Below are 21786 nucleotides of genomic sequence, written 5' to 3'. Positions count from 1 at the left end.
TCGTAGTACAACAAGTGTAGTTTATTTGAAATTTTAGGCTAAGAAATTATGTATACCGATGAGTTGCCAAGAAAATCAAGTGTAGAAACGTCTCTTATTTTTCGTTTGAAGCACAATAGGTAAATTACTGTTAATTGATCCACTATCTCTCTAATAATTTACTTGCGATGGCCTAGAAATTATGGTCTTGGGTGTAATTTCAATCTGTTTTGTTCGTATATATTGTAAAAAAAGTACCATTTGGATAACCACAAAGCTAAGATGTGGTGGCGCTTTGAAGTGGTCAGCTTGTCTTTGATCCATAATTCTCCCACCACCATTTTCATACTAAAATCCAACACTCCTTTTCCACACCTTTTGTTCTTTATAAAATCACTCTTCCGCCCCTCTTTCCACTTATCGTTCAGAAAATCTTTCGCCATCTCCACTCCCATAATTCCCACATTTATTAGAAAAAAAGGAGAAGATAATTGTATTTCCTTTTATTATTGATGTGATCTAGAATCAAGAAAGGTTCAGGAAAGTCCTTCCTTCACTCAAATTCTTGATCAGGATCAGGAGTTGAGCCCAAAAACTTGTACTTCTATTCGTTATTTGAAATGGAGAAAGCGGGAACTTGGAGTCAAGAGACTGTGTTCAGTGAGCTAACTCAAGGGAGGGAATTTGCGAATCAGCTGCAAAAGGAGCTTAATCCCGCTGCTACTTCGAGGGAGGCATGTGCTTTTTTACTGGAGAGGATACTTTCTTCTTACGATAATGCTTTGACTCTGCTCGATTGCATGGCTTCACTTGGAAATGGAGAACACCCTACAAAAATTTCTGTTTTCGATATGTTGGAGTCACCTGTTTCGTTTGAGGGTAACCACCGGAGTGAAGCATCGTTGAAGGATTCTAAGGATCAACTCCACGTTTCCAAGAAAAGGTAGTTGACTCTTTATTGGGGATTTGCATTTGGGTTAATCTTAAATTAATATCTTTATTTTGATTTGTTTCTTGGGCATTATTGCAGAAAGACACTGCCGAAACTGAGTGAACAAGTGCGCGTGTGCTCCGGGACAGGAGTTGAATACGACGGCTATAACTGGAGGAAATACGGACAGAAAGATATTCAGGGGACTAGTCATCCAAGGTGAGACGTCATGTAGACTTGATGTTATGGCATTTAAATCCTTTAATTTCATTTCTTGGATAATAGCTAAATTGGAAATTCTTGTTATAGCATGACGTTGATCGAGAGAAAAATTTTGTAATGCTTTTACGTCAACTTTTCAAACTGATTCCCTTCGTTAGATTCCAATGCACCGATCACGATCTATACATGTATACGCACGAATTCATTTGAGTTGTGTGGGACGAGCATCAAGGCGATTCAATCGGTCTTGACTCTTGTCTGTAGGGATCGTGGTGGTGTGGGGGTAGGGAATATGGATTGATTACGCTTGGATCGAATGTCACGCTGATTTACGTGTATCATTTTGTAGAGAATACAGAAAATTCATTTCGAAACTCCTTATGTTCAACCTGAAACAGGGAGTACGTCTAGCCGTCTAGGAACTTCATAACCTTATTTTCAATGAAAACCAGACCTTGAATACTTGGTGACATCTAACGAAAGGTGTCAAAAATCGCAGGGCATATTTTAGATGTACGTATCGCCATACACAAGGATGCCTGGCAACGAAACAAGTCCAACGAACCGATAGATACCAGTCGACCTTTGATGTCATTTACAGAGGTAAACACACCTGTATGCAGGAGATGATGAAGCAAAATGGTCATGTCGATGTTAGAAAGAAAGAAGAAGAAGAAGAAGAGCGTGCGAAACTGAAAGGATCCCTTAAAGTTGAAACTCAAGAAAAGTACAGTGAGGAGGAGAATTTTCTTGATTTTTCCTTTCCAACTACCCCAATTGCTTGTGAAAATATGGAGATGCGATTCTGTACGATACCTCAGAGCATCATCGAATCAAGCTATTCGCCTCCATTTCTGTCTCCAGCAACATCAGAGTCCTACTTTTCACTGCCTCCAAGGCAGATGAATGATTTTGGGATCGACCATAATTTACCGAGTTCAGAATCAGATTTTACAGAGATAATCTCAAATCCAACTCCACTGGCAGATTTCCCACACGGGGACTTTGATTTCTTGATCGACTTTGTTGATTTTGACACTCATTTTCCTTGATTGCTTCTGATAATGCTACATAGTTTTACTGCTTCACCATTCCTTTGACAAAGAAATCATTATTTTCTGCTTGAAGGATTCGATGATACTCATTCAGCAGTTTGTCTTGTGGAGTCATCTCTGACTCTTGAAACCTGGGAGTTTTTTGCTCCCTCTCTTGATGTGAGTGTTTATGTTTAGTTGTAAGAAAATGGAATTTTGATAATTAGATGGGGTAAAAAAAATATATCGACCCTTTCCTGTTGAGGAGATTTAACAGTAAATAAAAAACAGCCTTGATTTAATCTTTTGCTACGAATCTTGTTTTCTTGCCATTCTGGGATGCAATGTTCTTGAACAAGTTAGCAAGCAGTGGGATATTTTATATTCAGTGTAAAAATAATGTTTGGATTGGATCACTCACCTAGGGGTGAGCAATATTTCGGTTAAACCGAATTAACTGATCGAATCGAGCCAATTCGGAAATTCAGTTCGGTTATTTCGGAAATTCGGTTTTCAAATTAAAAAAAATCGGTTATATCGGTTAATTCGATTCGGTTACGGTTTTCAAAATTTTGAAATCGGTTAACAGAATTAACCGATATAATAAATATTATTATTTAATAAATTTTTTTATTTATCAATTTTTATAAATATTTTAATTTTAAATTTTAAAATCGATATAATATGTATTAATTGTGTTCAAATAAAACTTATACATTTGTGATGTGTGTGACTTTATGTTTTTATGCATTTGTGTAAAGTGTAGTGCTAAAAAAAATTACATATATAATTAAAGCTAAATCACAATTTTTTTAAAAAACTAATCGGTGACCGAATTAACCAATTTTAATTCGGTTCGGTTTTCATCTATTATGAAAATTAATTCGGTCGATTCGGTTATGGCTAAATATTTCGATTCGGTTCGGTTATGGCTAATTCGATTCGATCGATAACCGTATTAACCGAATGCTCTCCCCTACACTGACGTACAGTAACGGGCCAATGACTTTTAAACTTTCATAAAAAGGTAAGATATAAGATTTTTATTTAATTTTCATGTGAGACAAGTGTATATATTTTTATTTTACTAACAACTCGAATTATATTGGCCTCCGAAATATCAATTCGATATAATAATTAACTAATAATGGAAAGGACAAAGTCAGTACATAAATAAAGAAAAGAGTCGAGGAACGTGCGCGGTGCTAAAAGACAAGATCACCAAGTAAACATATGACCCTATTCTCAAAGTGGGCAGTTCAAGTTGAATAAGTTTATAGCCCAATTTCTACTTGTTTCTTTGCGTAGCTGACGCTATCATCCAAAACCATCTTCCGATCACATTCATATTAGAAACCTCTTTCCGTAAGCAGTGTAGAAATCCGCTTGGTTTCTCTTTTTAGGCATTCAAATCGCCTGAAAACGGAACGAATAAAAAATTAGTGCGCAGAAACGCCCTCAACCAGCTAATTGGTATGGTTCGCCGGAACGGTTGCGGTGCTTGGAACGGCAACGACCGTTTCAGTTCCAATGTTATGTTGCGGAACGGTTGTATAAAAAAATTAATAAATTCAAAAAATTGGTAAAGAAATGTAAATATAAATTACATCATACTAAAAAATAAAATATATAAAGTTATTACAAATTAATAGATCAATACAAAACTATTTTACAATAATAACACAATAAGAAAATACACACTAAAAATTATAACATACCAAAGCTAATACCATGAAGAGTGACGCGGAGTAGCGAGATCATTGTTATATTCTTCATCACTATCTCGTAGATTAAATTGATTTCGAACATTTGACGTGATTGTCTATTGATTAGATTGAGATGACGAAATATCATTAGAATGTGATGATTGATTTTGTAATAGTGTTTCGTCACGATGATTATAGTATCCGAATCCACGATACACAGTAGAACTATCAGCTATACTTGAAGATCTATACTCGGGACCATGACGTCCAACACCACGACATATAGATGATTAAGCCCTAGCCAATGCAATATATAATTCTTTTAGCGCCTACAAACACGTTTTTTTTTTTTTTTACAGATTGGGGGGCGCATATGCGCGACTTTCCGGGCGCATATGCGCCCTCCTTTCTGCCCAACACGCGCAAAGGCGCGAGATTGGGGGGCGCATGTGCGCGACTTCCCACGGATTTTATCGCCGATGAAATCGGCGACGGTTTTGGTAAAACCGTCGCTAGTAGCGCCGGTTCAAAACAAATCCGTCGCAACTTGCGTTCCGTTCCGCCCGTTCCGTTCCGCTTTCCCGTTATGCGGCCGATAAAACGCCACATAACGCCGCTACAATACAATAAACGATTTGGCCTGGAACTTTGGAACGGTGGCCACCGTTCCCGTTCCGTCCGTTATGCGGCCGTTCCGGCGAACCATGTGTTATACAAAATGTATACGCACAAACAGAAAGGAACAAAGAAAACAACGAGAAACAAAACAGTATCGCAAAGCTTAAAATAAGCAAACCGAGGCCTGTATGAAATACAGTGTCCTTAAAACAGATTCGTCCCCTCCGGTGCGTGCTGCGAGGATGAACGTGGACGTCTGTTTCCCAGGATACAACGGAAAACCAGTAGTACCGTAGCACAAGACACCACCACGGCGAACTGAAAAAGTACCTGAACTTTATCACGGGACGGAGCAACGACAGAGGAGCGGCAGCCGATGGAAACAGCGGGAGCCGAGACAGGAAAGCTAGAGCATGGCCGAAAATATGAGAGTGTTGTTGGATGTCTCGTAGGACTTGAGGCTGCCCCTATATATAGGCAATCTGGACAGTTACGGTTGGCCACCTGAAAGGCCAAAGGTCTGCCCAGCTGGAGCACCAAAGGTCAGTCCAGCTGGCTGGAGCACCAAAGGGTTTCAGTTTCGAACACCAAAGGTTAGCTGAAACACCAAAGGTCTTGGTCTATTTTCGAAAATAAAAATAGCAAAAACCAGGTGAACCTCCGTGGGAAATTTTGCCTTGATCGGTCCGACATTCGACGCGCCCAGGTCGCGCACGTACGCCTGCACACAAGTCAAGCCTTTTTCCACTGCAAATCGGGCCCATGATTTGCACCCCCTGCGCCTGTGCGCGCGAGAGAGAGCCTCTTGACCAATCATTGTTACACCTCCATAAAGTGTAACTCAATATATGTTCACCAATGCTATGTTCATTTTCCAATGTGGGACATTTCCCACTTGCCAACTATTGGGCATTGCTTGTCCAATTTCCCATTCACAAATTACAAGCCCAATAGGCCTCTTAGTCCAACACCATGCTAATTGGAAACAAGAACTATAAAGTCCAATACTACGAAACATAAAAAAAATGCTCTTTCTGGATAGTAAAATCTGGATACTTGCTCTGGTAGTAGCTAGCCATTTCAGCTATGGAAATGTATCCGTCCGAGCATAAAAATCGACCACTGATATAGTCTTCTTTCATAAAGAAAATGTGGGTCGTCAATGTGAAGTGTGAACGATTGGGACTCTTGCAAGCAGCTCTTCTAAAATTGACTGTAAGCTTCCCGGTGTGCTTGGCATTAGAGTTCCACCACCCACAAGGCCACAGGCTAGTGTCACCACCTCTATCTTACCATTGCCAGATCCCAAAATTTCCATGTCAGCCAAAGTTTTCGACAGGGTGTATTCCTGCAAAAGTTTTCGGTCATACTCCTGTCTTAAAACACATTCACTCAAATGTTGAATCGTTCACCCTCCAACTTCAAGAATTTACATAAAATTTGCATTTCTGAGCATGGGCGCCCATCTTAGAATACAATTAACCACTCGTGTCCTCAAAAAGAATATAATCTGCCTCCGTTCACCGGAGCTGCTGTACGAAGTCATCTACCTGAAGAATAATATTGCTGCAAGCCTGCAAGGGTTAGAGATATTAATCGAGAGATGTCCAACAAGTTTCGTCCATGAATTCTTTGTATCCATTCCCATCTTCCTTCAATGGAGAAGCAGCAACCACAGAGGCGGTGTAGATAAGCCTCCTCACTGTTCCTGACTGTTGGGGAATTACCCCGAAGCGATGCCGATCACGATGATAATAGTACCCAAAAATGCGGAATAAAACAACCAACAAGAACACAAAGATTTACGTGGTTCACCCAATATAGGCTACATCCACGGAGCACTGCAACTTTTATAACCGGGAGAAATATTACAACAAGTGTATACACCAATACACTCAATATCTCACGATCCCAATCCCGAGTATACCGAGAAAATATTTTCTCTAACTCACAAAAGAGAATTCCCGCACTCAAGAAAAAAATACACTCCTTTTTTCTATGCACTCTCTTTTTATCAAAGCTGAAAAGCTTTTGATTTTGGGATACTAAAAACAAACAAGGAAGGCTCAATTTATAACAAATTTTCCTCGTTTATTTTTAGAAACTTTCGATGTGGGATTCGTGATTTCTGAATATTTTATTTTGACGTGGGCCCCACCTTATTAAAATCCCACCTAACAATTCTCCCACTTGAAGACTTGATTTCAATCATGTCTTCACACCATCAGTGCAGCAGCTCATACCTCCTTTGTTAGTCCAGGAGACCAACTGAAGTCAAACACAGCTTCAGTTTTTCAATGATAACAACCTTCGTGAGCATATCAGCTGGATTCTTGCTTCCAGGAATCTTCTCAAGCTTCAAGACTCCATTCCCAAGATCTCTAAAGATCCTCATTCCAAGGATTTGTTTTGCAGCACCCAAATCCTTCAAAGCAAATTCTTTTGATAACTCTTTCCCGAGTTTATCAATCTCCTCCAGACAAGCTCCTGCTATCAACATATCATCTACATATATCAGTAGTATGATATAATAACCATCAAGCTTCACATAACAACAGTGATCAGCCTGATACCTCAGAAAACCATCATTATTCATTACACCATCAAACTTCTTGTACCACTGTCTTGGAGCTTGTTTGAGACCATACAAGCTCTTCTGAAGTTTGCACACCATTTTCTCTTTCCCTCGTACTTCAAATCCCTGTGATTGATTCATTTCTTCATCTAGCTCACCATGAAGAAACATCGTCTTTACATCTAACTGTTCAAGATGTAAATCTTCTTTTACCATCAATCCAAGTACAGTCCTGATAGTAGTTAACTTTACCACCAGAGAGAAAATATCAGTGTAACCAATGACTTTCTTTTCACCTTTTACAACAAGTATTTCTTTGTACCGCTTGCTACCGTCATATTCTAACCGGTACTCCCACTTGCTCTGTAAAACCTTTTTACCTTCAGGAAGTTCTGACAACCTCCACATGTGATTGGATGACAGAAAATCCATCACATCTTCCATGGCTAACTCCCACTGTTTAAAGGTCTCATAAACATCCGATTTATTTTTCACAAAATAAACCCAAAATCTCCTGCTCGAATCGTCAACAGTAGTGCCATAATATCTTGAGTGATCTCCAAGGAATTTCACAGGAGATGGTCCACATACATCAGTATGTACCAGCTCCAAATCCGCCGATATCGGTTCTCTGACCTCTTTTGAAAAGCTCACCTTTTTCTGCTTTCCAAAAAATACAGCTTCACACAGCTTGTGCTCAACGATCTTTAATCCCGGTAGCTTTCCATTTGAAACAAGCATCTTTATTCCCTTTTCACTCGTATCCCCAAGCCTACTATGCCATAGACTTGAATTAGCTCCAGCATCCACAGCCGCTAATTTATTTCTCAAACTGGAAGTCATATAAAGTGTTCCAGTTTTCTTTCCTCGAGCAACAATCATGGCTCCCTTTCTCACTTTCCAGGAACCATCACCAAAGGTCACCTTATGGCCTTCGTCGTCAAGCTGTCCCAATGGAATCAGATTGTGTGTCAACTTTGGTACATGCCTTACTTTGTTGATTTTCCAGACAGATCCATTTGTCATCTTCATCCGGATATCACCCATACCAATTATTTCCAAAGGTTTTCCATCAGCCAGGAAAACTTTTCCGTAATCTCCCGCAATGTAATTATCGAATACATCACGATTACCAGTGGTATGAAACGAAGCTCCCGAGTCCATAACCCAAGAATCAACAGAGCTTTCCATGGATAATAGCAGAGCATCATGTACCTCCTCAGTAACAACATTAGCGTTGTTCTTTGTTGATTTGCAATTCTTTTTCAAGTGACCAGTCTCACCACAGCTCCAGCACTTCACATTCTTTTCAAAGTTGCTTTTGTCTTTTCCATTTCTTGACTTGGACCCACCATGCCATTGGTTTAAACACTTTTCGCCACTCCTACCCCTTCCTCTATTCTCGAGATTTAGAGCAGAACTTGATGATGTTCCTTCACCATAATCCATCTTGCGAACTTCCTCGGCAAGAATTTGATCTCTGACATCATTAAATTGTAGCTTTATTTTTCCAACAGAGTTGCTAACCGCTGCCTGCATTGGTTCCCAATTGTCTGGTAAAGACGCCAAAAGAATAAGTGCCCGAATCTCATCATCAAATTTAATTTCAACAGATGTTAGCTGTGAAACAATCGTGTTGAATTCATTGATGTGTTTAGCCACCGAAGCACCTTCTCCCATCTTCAAGTTGAATAACTTCTTCATGAGATGTACTTTGTTATTTGCCGATGGCTTTTCGTACATGTCCGACAAAATGGACATCATCTCCTCAGTTGTTTTTGCCTCCGCCACGTTATGTGCCACGTTCTTCGTTAGGGTCAATCGTATTACACCTAACACTTGTCGGTCAAGAAGCTTCCAGTCATCATCCTCCATCTTTTCCGGCTTCTTTCCAGATAGAGGTTGATGCAACTTCCTGCTATACAGATAATCTCTAATCTGTAACCGCCAGAACGAAAAATCTGTTCCGTCGAACTTGTTGATTCCCGGTCCCGATCCATCATCTCCGGCCATCACTTCTCTAGCCTTAACAGAAAATCAAAAAAATCTTTTCTGATGTGGAAGATCAGACAAAGCTGCAACCACAGAGCATACTCAGAATTTTAAAGAATTTTCACAACAAGGCTCTGATACCAGTTGTTGGGGAATTACCCCGAAGCGATGCCGATCACGATGATAATAGTACCCAAAAATGCGGAATAAAACAACCAACAAGAACACAAAGATTTACGTGGTTCACCCAATATAGGCTACATCCACGGAGCACTGCAACTTTTATAACCGGGAGAAATATTACAACAAGTGTATACACCAATACACTCAATATCTCACGATCTCAATCCCGAGTATACCGAGAAAATATTTTCTCTAACTCACAAAAGAGAATTCCCGCACTCAAGAAAAAAATACACTCCTTTTTTCTATGCACTCTCTTTTTATCAAAGCTGAAAAGCTTTTGATTTTGGGATACTAAAAACAAACAAGGAAGGCTCAATTTATAACAAATTTTCCTCGTTTATTTTTAGAAACTTTCGATGTGGGATTCGTGATTTCTGAATATTTTATTTTGACGTGGGCCCCACCTTATTAAAATCCCACCTAACACTGACCTGATACAAAGACTTGCAATACTCCTGGCTGAAACAACGGTGGCATCCAACCTATTGTCATGCTGTTTTATTGTTGAGATCAACTTTTTTCGTTTCTACATTTTTCACTCTCAAACATAAAATTTTAGAAAAATAACACATATACTACAAGTCAAAATATCAAAACTGACAACCTACAAAAGAAATTGGTAGCTCCGATACCGTCACATATTGCCATCACTTAATATGGGACTCCCCGAACTTAAAATCCTGGATCAGCCCTTGGTCCAAACCCATCCTAGAGTTGCACTAGAGACGTATCTCATAGCAATTTGATGTCCGTGGAGATGGACAAATCAGTTCAACGTCATATTTTAGACGTGTAATGCATAGATACTGGATATATTATATATACTAGTGCATCGACGCACGCGTTGCGTGTTTGTATAATATTTTTTATAATTAATTTGCTTTATATTTAAATAAGGATCAAAATATAATTATAAGAAATAGCGATGAACTACACTGTAATTTTGATATATAGATTAAAAAATAAAAGAATAAAAAAATGAAGATCAAAATATAGTTATAAGAAATAGCGAATGCTACAGTGTAATTTTGATATATATAAATTAAAAAATAAATCGAAAAACTGACTTCAGTGAGAATTAAACCTACACCTAAATCCCAAGAAACAATAATTATTTCCGCTGAACTACATATAACTTACTTTAAAATTATAACATTTTATTAATATAAATAATTATTCAACCAGACTATGACACCAAAGTTAGTTACTCTAAGGCATAGTTTGGTACATGGGATAGGGAGGGATTGATAAATAATTCTCTTTATCTCATTTGGTACCTTTTTAAAAAGTCCATGATATTATCATGGGCCCTTGATAAATAATTTTTTAGAAGGATAAAATATCCCTTCTATTAGTTGTGATAATTTTAATTTAATGATAAAATACACTACAAATAACTTAATTACCCTCAATTTATAAATGATTTTTATAAATATATGCTAGTAGGTAGAAACTAAAATCAAATAATAATTTTTATTATTTTTTATATTATATAATATGATAATTATGTAAACGAATTCGAGATAATTATATAAATAATTTTTATAAATCTCAATAAAATTATTAATATCACCCGATTAACCTTAAAAATTGATATTTAACTTGACTCACAAAATCAAGGGCTCAATTATCATATTATATAATATATAAAATTAGGTAAAAATAAATAAATCATGCAAGCACTATCGGCGCATGAACATATAAAAATATGAACTCAAACAACAATTTTGAAATTATAAAATTTATTAGGATAAAGTTAATTTTGTCATTACAATCTAATATATAAATTTAATCACTCTTATTAAAATCATACCAAACATTAAATATAATCTCATACATCTTATTTATCCTTAACTTATCCTAATATTATATATCACATATTTATCCTATCATGCGTACCAAACTATGCTTAAGGGTCTCAAACTTAATAAAATAGTATATATTAATGAAAGATGTATATGTGATCCGTGTATTATTATTATTTAAACTTGATCAAATAAAATTAAACAATTAACATGAAATTGTTTTAAATTTAGAAGAATTGTTCAATTTAAAAGACAAGTTTTGTTTAGAAAGTTTTTTTCTATGTAAGACTTAGAGGGATTTAGGTTTAGCGAGATTGTGGATAAGAAAAATGATTATAAAATTAAATATTTTTATGATTTTCAACATAATTACTATATCAACCTCATCTTTTTTATGTAATAATTTAGCTAATTTTCATAATTTGTATCAAGGTGAGTTTCAATCATATATGAGCTTAAGGCCATACGTGTAATTTCAATCTGCAAGAAGAGATAATAGACATGCATGATCTTATCAATACATTTAAGACCCCCACTAAATTTTTTTCAATTACCCTATCGTTTTAGGTCTGGGATCACTAATAATTCAACCATTAATTATTAATTGACAAAACAATTTTTGTGAACAAATAATTAATTTATTTTATCTTTTTCATCCATCATAGTGTAAGACATAACTGAGTCATGGTACACGAATTATCAAACATACAATACCCACACAAGTAAGACAAAATCACCCAAGGTCATATATCTAGGCTCTAGCAGCTACGTTAGCCTTCCATTTCTTAGTCAAATCATCCAACCCCGGCGAAGATCTCAGAGCTCTCGCCGCTCCCTCTCGAAGCACCCTCATTCGACTCCGAATCCCTTTCGCTTCTTCCCCTTCCATCAAACCCTTTACCACATTACAAACTTCAACTTTTCCCACCAACCCATTTTTGCCAACTCTAGGCCTCAACGCCACTTTCATATCCTCATGAAGCAACACGGCGTTCATTTTCTGCTCTGCGTACAGCGGCCACGCAATCAATGGCAACCCACTCACCACAGTCTCAAGTGTCGAGTTCCATCCGCAGTGCGATAAAAACGCGCAGGTGGAAACGTGGGCTAATATCTGTGGCTGCGGCGCCCACATGGGCACGACTAGGCCACGGTTCTTGATCCTGTCGAGAAACTTCTCCGGCAGATAGGAGAAAGGATCGTCGGGACCGGAAGGAGGTTTGTCACTTGGGCATCTGATGACCCACAAGAATCTTTGCTCACTCGTCTCTAAACCCAATGCCAGTTCGGTGATTTGAGCATGAGACAAAGTCCCACCGCTCCCGAAAGAAACAAACATCACAGAACTGATTGGCTGTTCATCCAACCAATTTAAACATTCAGATGAATTCTGAACTTCGGAAGTTGAACCCATTTGAATCAGTGGGCCAATTGCGTAAATATCTGGCTTACCCTTTTCTTTTTGCTCTGAAGCTTCAAACGCACCCGGCTCTAGTTCTTTGAAGCTGTTCACTATAACACCTTCAGGCTCCGTTCTAAACTTATTTGCGAGATGCAAGATCCATTTATAGGCGTCGTTTTTCCTGTCTTGCACTGGATCGAAAAGATCGCTTCCATGTATCGGGATGCATCCTGGAATCTGCAACTTCTCTGGTAGATCGCGATACTCACACGACACCGTTTTATCTAACTGTGGCAGGTGAAAGAAAACAGACAAAGTCATGGCGGAAGATGGAAAGAAAAGGTAAGTAGGGATCTGGAATTCACGAGCCACATCAAATGTATCAACCGCAAACATATCAGCAACAAACGCAGCAAACTTCTTGCTCTCATGCAAAGACCCAACAGCATCGCGAATGAACGGAAGGGAGCGAGTGATGGTCAGTGCGATACGGGTCTCGGGCTTGATATTTCCATGATATTCATCGAAGGTTATTGGCAGGAGGATGATGTAGTCTATGGCGGGAGGGAGGGTGAAAACGAAGGATCTCTGAGCATCGGAGAGGGGTCCGTTGTTAGGCAGGAAGAAGGTTGTGGAGAAGTGGTGGTGGTGGTGGTGGAGTTTTTTGACGAATTCAACTAATGGAATCAGGTGACCCATGCCTGGAGTTGGGACGACTGCGATGTGCAGAGCGGAGTTCTCCATGGTGGCAAAAATACAAGTCTGTTTCTGGAAGAATTAGTTGTGAAGAAGATGTAGTGCTTGGGTTCTTCGTTTATAGCAAGTAAATTGGCGGACTGGAGTTTCTTAGCTGGGGCCATGCTATTCGGACCCGGATCACCTACTGTGCACAGCATCTATGCTGTGCACACATTGAATTTTTTTTTATTTTTTTTAAATTTTCTTTTTTCCCCCACTTTTTTCCCTGAAAACTTGAACATATAAAAATACCATATTTACTCAAAACTTTATCATATAAAAATACAATTTTTCTCACCCTATATTTTTTAAACAACACATTAAAATTTCTAAAAATACACTTAATAAACAATCAACTTTTCATTAACATTCCTCTACTTAAATACCCAAACATTTATTTATGAAACACGACTCAATTTTTTTTTATCAGTCATCAATTATGGCCTTCTGATTAAATATACAAGGATCCAGGTTTGAGTCATTTACGAAATGGATAAAGAATTGATTCATCTTGCTGTGCACAAATTGAATTTTATAATATTTATTCTTATTTAATGTAGACACAATCTGTTCATCTTCACCATTCTCTTGAAGTCATGGATTTCAATGGAGTTATATCCAATAATGCTCTTGAGTAGTTTTTTATTTAAAGAATAGCCGATTAACATTGTTAGTTGAAATGAAGTTTCAAAATGTATGAATTGTTTATTTTTAATGGAAATGTGGTGTTGAATTTTAGTTTTTGATATTGCACGATGAAAATGTTCTAAATTTTAATTTAAGCATTAACATGTTAATAGTTTATATTGTTAAAAATTTTGTTCATTGAAAAAAAAATTAATAATACTCATCAAATTCGAAAAAAATGATACGATTTTTCACATGTAAAAATTTAATATAGTAATTTTTAATTGTAAAATTATTAATTTAACATAAAAAATTTAAAATGTTTATATTATTTCATATAAAATTGTCTGCAAATGTTTATGGAAAATGGAAAAAAAATGGAAAGAAAACAAAAGAGAAAAAGAGATGGAAAAAATTGAAAAAAAAAAAATTTAAAAAAAAAAAATTCAATGTGTGCACAGCAAGATGCTGGGCACAGTAGGTGATCGGGGTCCATGCTATTCTTAATTCTTACACATCTAGATTGTTTAATCTGTCATATGTGTAGTAAAGTTATTCTTATCGATCATGAAAAAATATTTTTTTTATATAAAAAATTATTTTATCATAAATCAAATCGACACATCTTATGAATATTAAATATAAATACAGATGGTATAATGCATCATAGGAAACTATCGCACGTACGCAATTGGAAATGATAGTCGAGTTTGCCCATTTGAATTCGTTTACTTTTTTTATGCTTTCATTGTCTTGTGAATATCATCATATATTCACTTTCAAACCCAACACAAAATAGGTTTATTTTCGTCTTTCCATATTTTAAATATTATCAAATATATTTTTTGTTTTTATTTATTGAAGGAGCAAAGTGAGAATCGAATTGCCTCGTTCACTGATCCTTTCTAGAAACAATGATTGGCCGCATGTGTTCACTTTTGTCTTTCAAAACGGGCGTTGCAACCAATGGGTGCCTATTTCTTCTAGAAGAAGAATATCTGATTATTAATTGACAAGGTTACGTACAAGATTGGGAAAAAATATCGAATTTTCGGTATATCGAGATTATCGTATCAAAAAATATTAAATTTATCGAATTTTTTGTATACCGAAGATTTCGGTAAGAATATCGAATTTTTCGGTACGGTAATGGTATGTAATTTGAAAATTTCATTATATACCGGAATATCGAAAAAATAAAAAAAAAAATTAAAACGATAAATTCATAAAAAAATTTAAATGTAATGTTTTTTTAGTATAAAACGGTATATACCAATATCGTATCGAAATCACGATATACCGTACAATTTCGGTATAATCGGCATGTTAGTTATATTATCGAAAATTTTCGAAATACAGAAAAGGTTATATTCGGTATACCGAAGTTTTCGATACGATACATGATATATGATTTTTGATACGACATGATTTATCATCTCTATTCAAGTATAAGTAAGCTAAAATAATATTTAATATATGAAAGTAACTAAATGGGTAAGGCTTATTTATATTTAATTAAGAAGGAGAGCCACTCGAAATTCACGTTTGTCTTTCATGATATATTTAAATTAAACACGTGGGGCACAACTATTTTTTCTGCTCCAATACATTAGGGCTTTGTTTGATTAGGATAAAGAACAAATTCTAGAAAATTGGTTTTTGACATATCCTTCCACATAGACCCACACGTTGGTAGAAGCCCCCAGTCTAACTCTTTATTAATCTATACTACTTAATTAAGTTTGAAGTATTTATAGTAACTAACTTTGACGTCGTGATCTGTTTTATTAATTATATATATTAATAAAATGTTAAAATTTTATCGTAAGTTATATGTAATTCAGTGGATAAGATCATTGTCATTTGAAGTTTAGGTTATAGATTCAATTCCAACTGATGTCATTTTTTTATTTTTTTATTTATATATCAAAATTATAATGTAGTCTCTCCCTATTTCTTATAATTATATTTTGATTATCATTTAAATATAAATAAAATGAATTATAAAAAAATATTATACAAGCTCGCAACGCGTGCGTCGGTGCACTAGTATAAAATATGTATACACGTTCTATGTGTTATTATTGTTTTTAATTTGATCAAATAATACTGAACAATTAACTTATTTTCAATTTAGAAGTGTTGTTCCATTTAAAAGAGAAGTTTTGTTTAGGTTTTTTTAGATATAAAATATGGAGTTACTTGAGGATGTTTTTAGTAAAATAAAAAAGATAAGTATGAAATTTAATATTTTAGTGTCTTCTAAAATAGTTAATAAGACGAACACATTATTAATATAATAGTGTGTGTATATATAACAAAGAAGCCCAAATAGAAATCCGGTTCTCTCACAAAGTAACCCAATTTTAAAGCTCGGGCATGCTTTTTCTTTATTATTGATTATTAGTATTAAATAAAGTAGCCCAATCTACTTTTTCGCAAAATTCAAACCTAAACCTTGATTCAAAGCTTAAAATCATTGATTGATTTCCTTTTCTTTCCTCTCTAGATAACTAGGGTTCTGCGATCGTTTGTAGGTCATCTGATACCAAATCTCATATTCGAGACTCGACGGTAACATTTTTCTCTCCCAACTTAAAAGAAATAAAAATAACTAGTAATTTGTGTATTGTTTATGTTGTTATGTACAATTTTGGGTGATCCCGTTGTTTGTTAAGAACATCAGTTTCATTGTATTGTAACGTTTAACCGACTAATAATTAGATAGTACAAATATTTGTATACAAGGTTTTCTCCAGTGATGCCATCATCGTATATATGTAGGACAATATCCTCTCCACGCTGTTGTAACTTTTACTTGAAAGATGGTGGGTACAAAATAACATATATAGCCAAATTTACACAAAACTTGAAGAAGAATGGTACAAAACTTGAAGTAGAACCGCTGTCAACTCGAACGCCGAAGGAGCATTTCCATCATCAAGTCATTCCATGAGTCTATAGGTCCTGGTAAGCACCAGTGCAAGCAGTCATTCTGAATCTTTGAGTTTTTATCTTTTCCTGCATATGGATGGAACTGTCTGTATACTCCGGGATGTCCGTCTGGTCTCAAGAGCGACAGAAACATTGTGTCAAATAGTTTCAAAATTGTCCCATTTTCGGATCCTATCGTCTCTGCGCTCTTGAACTCTTCAAGCTCGATATTTCTCAGTATCTCATCTATATCGCTTATCTCGATATCACCTTCTTTAAATGGCCTAGTCCTGTTACAGTAGCCACCAGAGCTCCATTCTCCATTCTCAAAGTGATCTGGGGTTATGGTTCTAACGAAAATATATGGCTTGTGATTCGAACCTGTGATGAATTTAAATGTGGAGTTCAATACCTTACGGTAAGCGTACTTGAATCCCAGCTGTGTTATGTTCTGATCGTGACAATTATGGCAGCCTACTACGGTTTTATTCTCATAGTAAATTGCAGATTTGAGATACCACTTGCCTCCGGCTATTATAATGTGATCGAAATTGTGGTATTGTTGTGTCCACACTGTGTCTAGCTCATCGAGATGAAGCTGGATCATACCAGATGAAACTCCATTGTCGTCTTCAAACGTCACGGCTTTTGCCAGAAAAGGAGACCAAACGACTGAGACAGTGAAGTTATGCGAGGGAAACAGCCATCTTCTGTTTTTGAATGTTGAATCATGGTACACTTCAACCGATTGTTTGGTCTGTAAGACGATAATTACAAGCTCGTTAAACAGCTCAAGACTGACAAAATAGAACGTGTTACCCAAAAACAGTATGAACCCCAAAATTTGATTGAAAGTGGAGAAAAACAAACTTCCATACTTTCGCCTAGAGGAAAAATGACAGCATAAATTTATTCAACTTTTTCCAACTTGGACTCGCATATCGTTCCTTGAGTAAATAGTAAAAGCTTTTCTAACTCAACTACATTGTTAACTAGATGATATCATTTATCGATGAGAAATTGTGTGAGCAGGGAGAACCCATTAATGGAGGGAGATAACAACCCGACCACACCCTCGAACAAAAAAATTTCAAATTTCATATGAAATCTTCTCGAATATTGAGTACCACATAAGTTTTTCCTCCAACAATTAATCACAAACAGGAAAAAAATGATCATAAGTAATTGGAAATGAAACTGGAGTTTGACAGAGACTAACAAACTACTTGAACAACTATTCGTCAAATCTAAAACGCTGTAAATTAGACATCACACCAATGCCGGTGCTAAGGAGTAAGGACCACTGAAAATCAGCCAAGGAAATGACTATAAGTTTCAATCATAGATCTTGGATATGAATCGCCTCATATGCATGAATATGGAAAAAATAGATGTCTTTAAAAGGACCCTTAATTAACACTCAACCATAAGTTTTTATTATAAAAGAAAAATCTTCATTATTGCCTCCAATTATTATAAATTGACAGTTACTGTGGATGAACATATAGGACCCTCGGATCACATTACTTTTGCTAAATAATGTAAACAAAATCCAAGACGACAGCTTTAATCTCCTAACATTTATTGACCAGTTCTCCAAGTCTTATTTGGACAGACATGATGTAGGTCCATTCAGATAGCAAAAAGAATGAAAGTACAACGTCAGAATTACTTTTACTCGCAAGACTCTACCTTCAAAATAGTGCACGAAGATTAACTTATGATCACGGAAGAGTTCACAAATGTAAACTTCATAGAGTTCTGGTGCTTTTAAATGTACCTGTGAGAGAACGCACAGCAGCGACTGAACATGATTGCGCATAATTGAATCACCAATAAATGCTAGTGACTTGTGCCTCATTATATGGAGAAATTTCTTCGGATCAAACTTGGGTAAACTACAGTTCCTCGGGTTCCAACGCCAGTATAAGTAATCTGAATCCGGCCTTCCGTTGTTCATACAATTTTGGGGAGACTCCATGGAATAACAGGTGGTGTTGGTGTAGATTGGACCCTTAGGATCTGGAACCCAATCTCCGATAAATAAATCGCAGCTCTCTGCACAAAAGGATATTGGACAAAAGAGACACCAAAGTTATAATGTATCGGTCAAAAATCAACCCAGTGGCATATAACTCTCAGATTCAAGAACTCGATACTCATCTTAAATCTCTACCACCTATTGAACTAGATGAAACCCGATATCCAGGATGCACCATTTGAATGTCTTGGTGTTTCAAGACAACTGTGCCAACAGGTACAGTTGAAACCAAATTTCTAAAGAGTTCGAGATCAAAGGAGGTGGGAAACAATTTCATAAGTTAAACGGAAGCATTTGCCTGGAATCAGTTCATAAGGAGGCCGACAAAAGTATCTTTAATAAAAAAATATATATACAGAGTTTTGCTCATAGAGAAATTTTGGACTTCGTCATCTTCAAATCACAGTTCTCAGTTCCAACTCAACGGAGGTGCAGCTAAACTGAACCGATAGAAAGTTCAATTTTGTGATCTAGGCATTCAATTTGGTGGTTTAGACATTCAAGATATAAACCATTAGAAACCGATACACACACAAACTGAAACTGAAAGCATCGAGTAAAAATACTTGATTTTCTCAATTTTTGATTGCATGTTCACATTTTGAAACCATAACCAAGGAAATGCACAGAGATACAATTTTTTTGCTCTGAACCCAGACAAGAACACACACAATTAACACAGATTGAAACAGGGGCAGGAAATATCGTGCATGGATTCAGGAAATTTCGGAAATTCTCACCATTTTGAGAAGAGTGATTATCAAGATCCACCAATAGATCATCGGTATTTTCTGGTGGCTCCGCCACGTGAGATGAAAAATTATCGTCAGCGATCAAACCGAGCTCATTATCATCAACCACAGAAGGTGAAAACAGTACAAAATTTGAAGAAAACAGGCGATAAGAAAGGCCCAGTAACAGAAAGCACACTCCTAATTTCACGAGAACTGGCGAGAATGGGTTCCTGTAAACATTGTAGCTCAATTGTTTCATTCTTTTCTCACCTCTGGGACCTAAATACACTGATAAGAAAATGTATATAATTTTTTGGTTCTCTACAACAGAGATTGACATAAAATATAATAAATAGAAAGAGCGGAAGAACAAATAAAGAACGATGAAATATTGAATCGTAGATTCTTGATATACATATATGTGAAGGAATTCTTGAAATATTGATTCTATAACTGAGAAGCAAAGGGCAAAATCTATTCTAATCCAAAAAATTTAACGGTGGAGAAATGTAAAAAAAAAAAAGATTAAAGTAGGGCAGTTGGTTCATCGTCACAAAAATTGTCTTACAGGGTGCTTTGCAAAGTCTCATCCGTATTCAGATTTCATCTGCCCGGTCAAACTAGCCATTAATGAACGAATCCCATACACAACGGTGCACTGATGATAATGGGTTCGAAACGTTATACTTTTTTGTATATTACATGCATGTGTTAATTGTCGCATATCGATCGTATAAATAATTTGGGAGTTGTATATATAGTTTTAGATAATTTTTCCTCTTAAGCTAGTTTTTGATGTGGAGTTAGGTCCAAATTCAAATCTTAACATGTTATCAAAGTCTGAGTTACACCGTTATGTGTTGGATATATTTCATTTTTGTATAAAGTGTAATTATGTTTATATTAATTTCTTGTTTGAATTTTATGATATTTTACTTTTAGTTGAATAAAGCAATCAATTTTATACAGTATGGAACAATCATATTCGGTGATCATAAATATGAATATATCTCAATATAGACAAAAATAATTATTTCAGGGGTATTAAGTTGTATAGTATAATGTAATAAACGAACCATAATCACAAATAATAGATTCTATTTTAGGAGTCTTTTGTTCTTCAAACGTTCCGTGTTTTTCGTTAATATCTTTAATACTCATGCAAGTGTTTTATTTCATCTTCAACTCATTAGAAGTTCGAGCAGATATCTTGTCAGACAGTTTCACTTATCTTTATTCATGAGACAGATCAATACTGTTTTTCGATATTTAGAGCTAATTTGAATATAAAATTGTTTGGTTTAAAAGAGTGATTTATTAAGCATTAATTTTTCCAGTGTTTATTTTTATTTTATTTTTTGAAAACCTGGAAAATTTATAATTAATTTTGGATATAGTGAAAATGTTAGTTATCACCCTTTTGATAAAGGAAAAAAAATAGCCGACAGTTCAATCATAAATTGAGACCAGACATTCATTGAGGATGAAATTTTATGAACCCATCATTTCTATCACTGTCATCACAGGTGTTGTGGGCCTTAGTGGGCTTCTAAATTTTCAATGCCCCTTCGGCCCTATTAACAAAAAGCTTGCCACATGACCTACCACCCATATCTCATCACATGGACCAATAATTGGCTAAATTGTTTTATATAAATAATTTGTCTCAAAAATTTAATTTTAAATACATTTCTATAATTTTTTAATCACAGAAAAATTTCGTAATTTTTTTCTTAAATTGCCTGTTCTTGTTCCATGCATTGTGTGCATGTATATATTTATTATTCATACGAATTAAAACATTTTATGAATCAAAATTTATATAAGATTGGTTTCATTTTGAAGTTTAATAATATATTAATGGACAAAATAACCTATTTCTTTATACTCACGTATTAATTCACATGCCATAGATTGTTCTTACGAGACGCCATTGGAAGAATTTTTTATCGACAATTTTGAAGTCTATCTGAGATTTTGTTCAAATATATGAATTTTAAATTCTCTGACTTGCGAAAATGAGAAAAATCAAGTGAATTTCAAAGCTAATTTACGTCAAGTTATGTAAATTCAATATTAATTGAGGTGGATTTCAAATATATCCGAGATGATTGTCGTTTTAAAAATTCATCGTTTAAATCAATTCTTCCGTCCAAATACAACTTAAAAGACTTCTCAAAATAAATTGAGCCATGTTTTTTCATCTTAATGAGACTAGCAAATATAGTTTAAAGATAGTTTCATCTTGATTTTGATTCAAAA

The 21786-nt window shown here is 35.6% G+C and overlaps 4 protein-coding genes across 6 annotated transcripts; 1 reads left to right on the top strand and 3 right to left on the bottom strand.

Annotated features, from left to right (window-relative positions):
* The first annotated feature begins 327 nt into the window (after positions 1-327).
* Positions 328-2478, top strand: LOC140839251 (probable WRKY transcription factor 53). 2 transcript variants are annotated; one of them, XM_073205896.1, is made up of 4 exons: positions 328-472; positions 503-922; positions 1010-1129; positions 1632-2478. In XM_073205896.1, the coding sequence occupies exons 2-4, from the start codon at positions 600-602 to the stop codon at positions 2182-2184; spliced, it is 996 nt and encodes a 331-aa protein (XP_073061997.1). In that variant the 5' UTR covers positions 328-472; positions 503-599; the 3' UTR covers positions 2185-2478. The 2 variants fall into 2 exon arrangements, with proteins under 2 accessions (XP_073061997.1, XP_073061993.1); XM_073205892.1 differs by having other exon boundaries at positions 356-922.
* A 2640-nt stretch (positions 2479-5118) lies between these two features.
* Positions 5119-9979, bottom strand: LOC140809464 (NADPH HC-toxin reductase 1-like). Its single transcript, XM_073167102.1, has 4 exons — positions 9947-9979; positions 9664-9769; positions 6089-6192; positions 5119-5895 (listed from the first exon to the last, which is right to left on the bottom strand). Exons 1-4 carry the CDS (start codon positions 9977-9979, stop codon positions 5650-5652), a joined length of 489 nt encoding a protein of 162 aa, XP_073023203.1. The 3' UTR covers positions 5119-5649.
* A 1697-nt stretch (positions 9980-11676) lies between these two features.
* LOC140839243 (hydroquinone glucosyltransferase-like) lies at positions 11677-13303 on the bottom strand. The gene has a single exon (XM_073205883.1). The coding sequence runs from the start codon at positions 13192-13194 to the stop codon at positions 11800-11802; it is 1395 nt and encodes a 464-aa protein (XP_073061984.1). The 5' UTR covers positions 13195-13303; the 3' UTR covers positions 11677-11799.
* Positions 13304-16497: 3194 nt separating this feature from the next.
* LOC140839235 (protein trichome birefringence-like 24) lies at positions 16498-20178 on the bottom strand. 2 transcript variants are annotated; one of them, XM_073205877.1, is made up of 4 exons: positions 20093-20178; positions 19531-19812; positions 18530-18807; positions 16498-17506 (listed from the first exon to the last, which is right to left on the bottom strand). In XM_073205877.1, exons 1-4 carry the CDS (start codon positions 20112-20114, stop codon positions 16724-16726), a joined length of 1365 nt encoding a protein of 454 aa, XP_073061978.1. In that variant the 5' UTR covers positions 20115-20178; the 3' UTR covers positions 16498-16723. The 2 variants fall into 2 exon arrangements, with proteins under 2 accessions (XP_073061978.1, XP_073061976.1); XM_073205875.1 differs by lacking the exon at positions 20093-20178 and having other exon boundaries at positions 19531-20080.
* Between the last annotated feature and the right edge of the window lie 1608 nt (positions 20179-21786).

This window comes from Primulina eburnea, chromosome 1 (genome assembly GCF_022965805.1).
Source record: "Primulina eburnea isolate SZY01 chromosome 1, ASM2296580v1, whole genome shotgun sequence".
Taxonomy (NCBI): Eukaryota; Viridiplantae; Streptophyta; class Magnoliopsida; order Lamiales; family Gesneriaceae; genus Primulina; species Primulina eburnea.
This window is presented reverse-complemented; position numbering and strand designations above follow the sequence as displayed.

Coding starts and splice junctions, on each gene's coding strand:
- LOC140809464 (XM_073167102.1), bottom strand. CDS start 9,979: ATGAGATACGTCTCTAGTGCAACTCTAGGATGG. Junction 6,193..9,663: donor TTGTATCAGGTCAGTGTTAG/GTGGGATTTTAA, acceptor AGTCAGGAACAG/TGAGGAGGCTTATCTACACC. Junction 5,896..6,088: donor AAACTTGTTGGACATCTCTC/GATTAATATCTC, acceptor GGAGGGTGAACG/ATTCAACATTTGAGTGAATG.
- LOC140839251 (XM_073205896.1), top strand. CDS start 600: ATGGAGAAAGCGGGAACTTGGAGTCAAGAGACTGTGTTCAGTGAGCTA. Junction 923..1,009: donor CTCCACGTTTCCAAGAAAAG/GTAGTTGACTCT, acceptor GCATTATTGCAG/AAAGACACTGCCGAAACTGA. Junction 1,130..1,631: donor CAGGGGACTAGTCATCCAAG/GTGAGACGTCAT, acceptor CAAAAATCGCAG/GGCATATTTTAGATGTACGT.
- LOC140839243 (XM_073205883.1), bottom strand. CDS start 13,194: ATGGAGAACTCCGCTCTGCACATCGCAGTCGTCCCAACTCCAGGCATG.
- LOC140839235 (XM_073205875.1), bottom strand. CDS start 19,864: ATGTCAATCTCTGTTGTAGAGAACCAAAAAATTATATACATTTTCTTA. Junction 18,808..19,530: donor TAATCACTCTTCTCAAAATG/GTGAGAATTTCC, acceptor CCTTTTGTGCAG/AGAGCTGCGATTTATTTATC. Junction 17,507..18,529: donor TGCTGTGCGTTCTCTCACAG/GTACATTTAAAA, acceptor ATCGTCTTACAG/ACCAAACAATCGGTTGAAGT.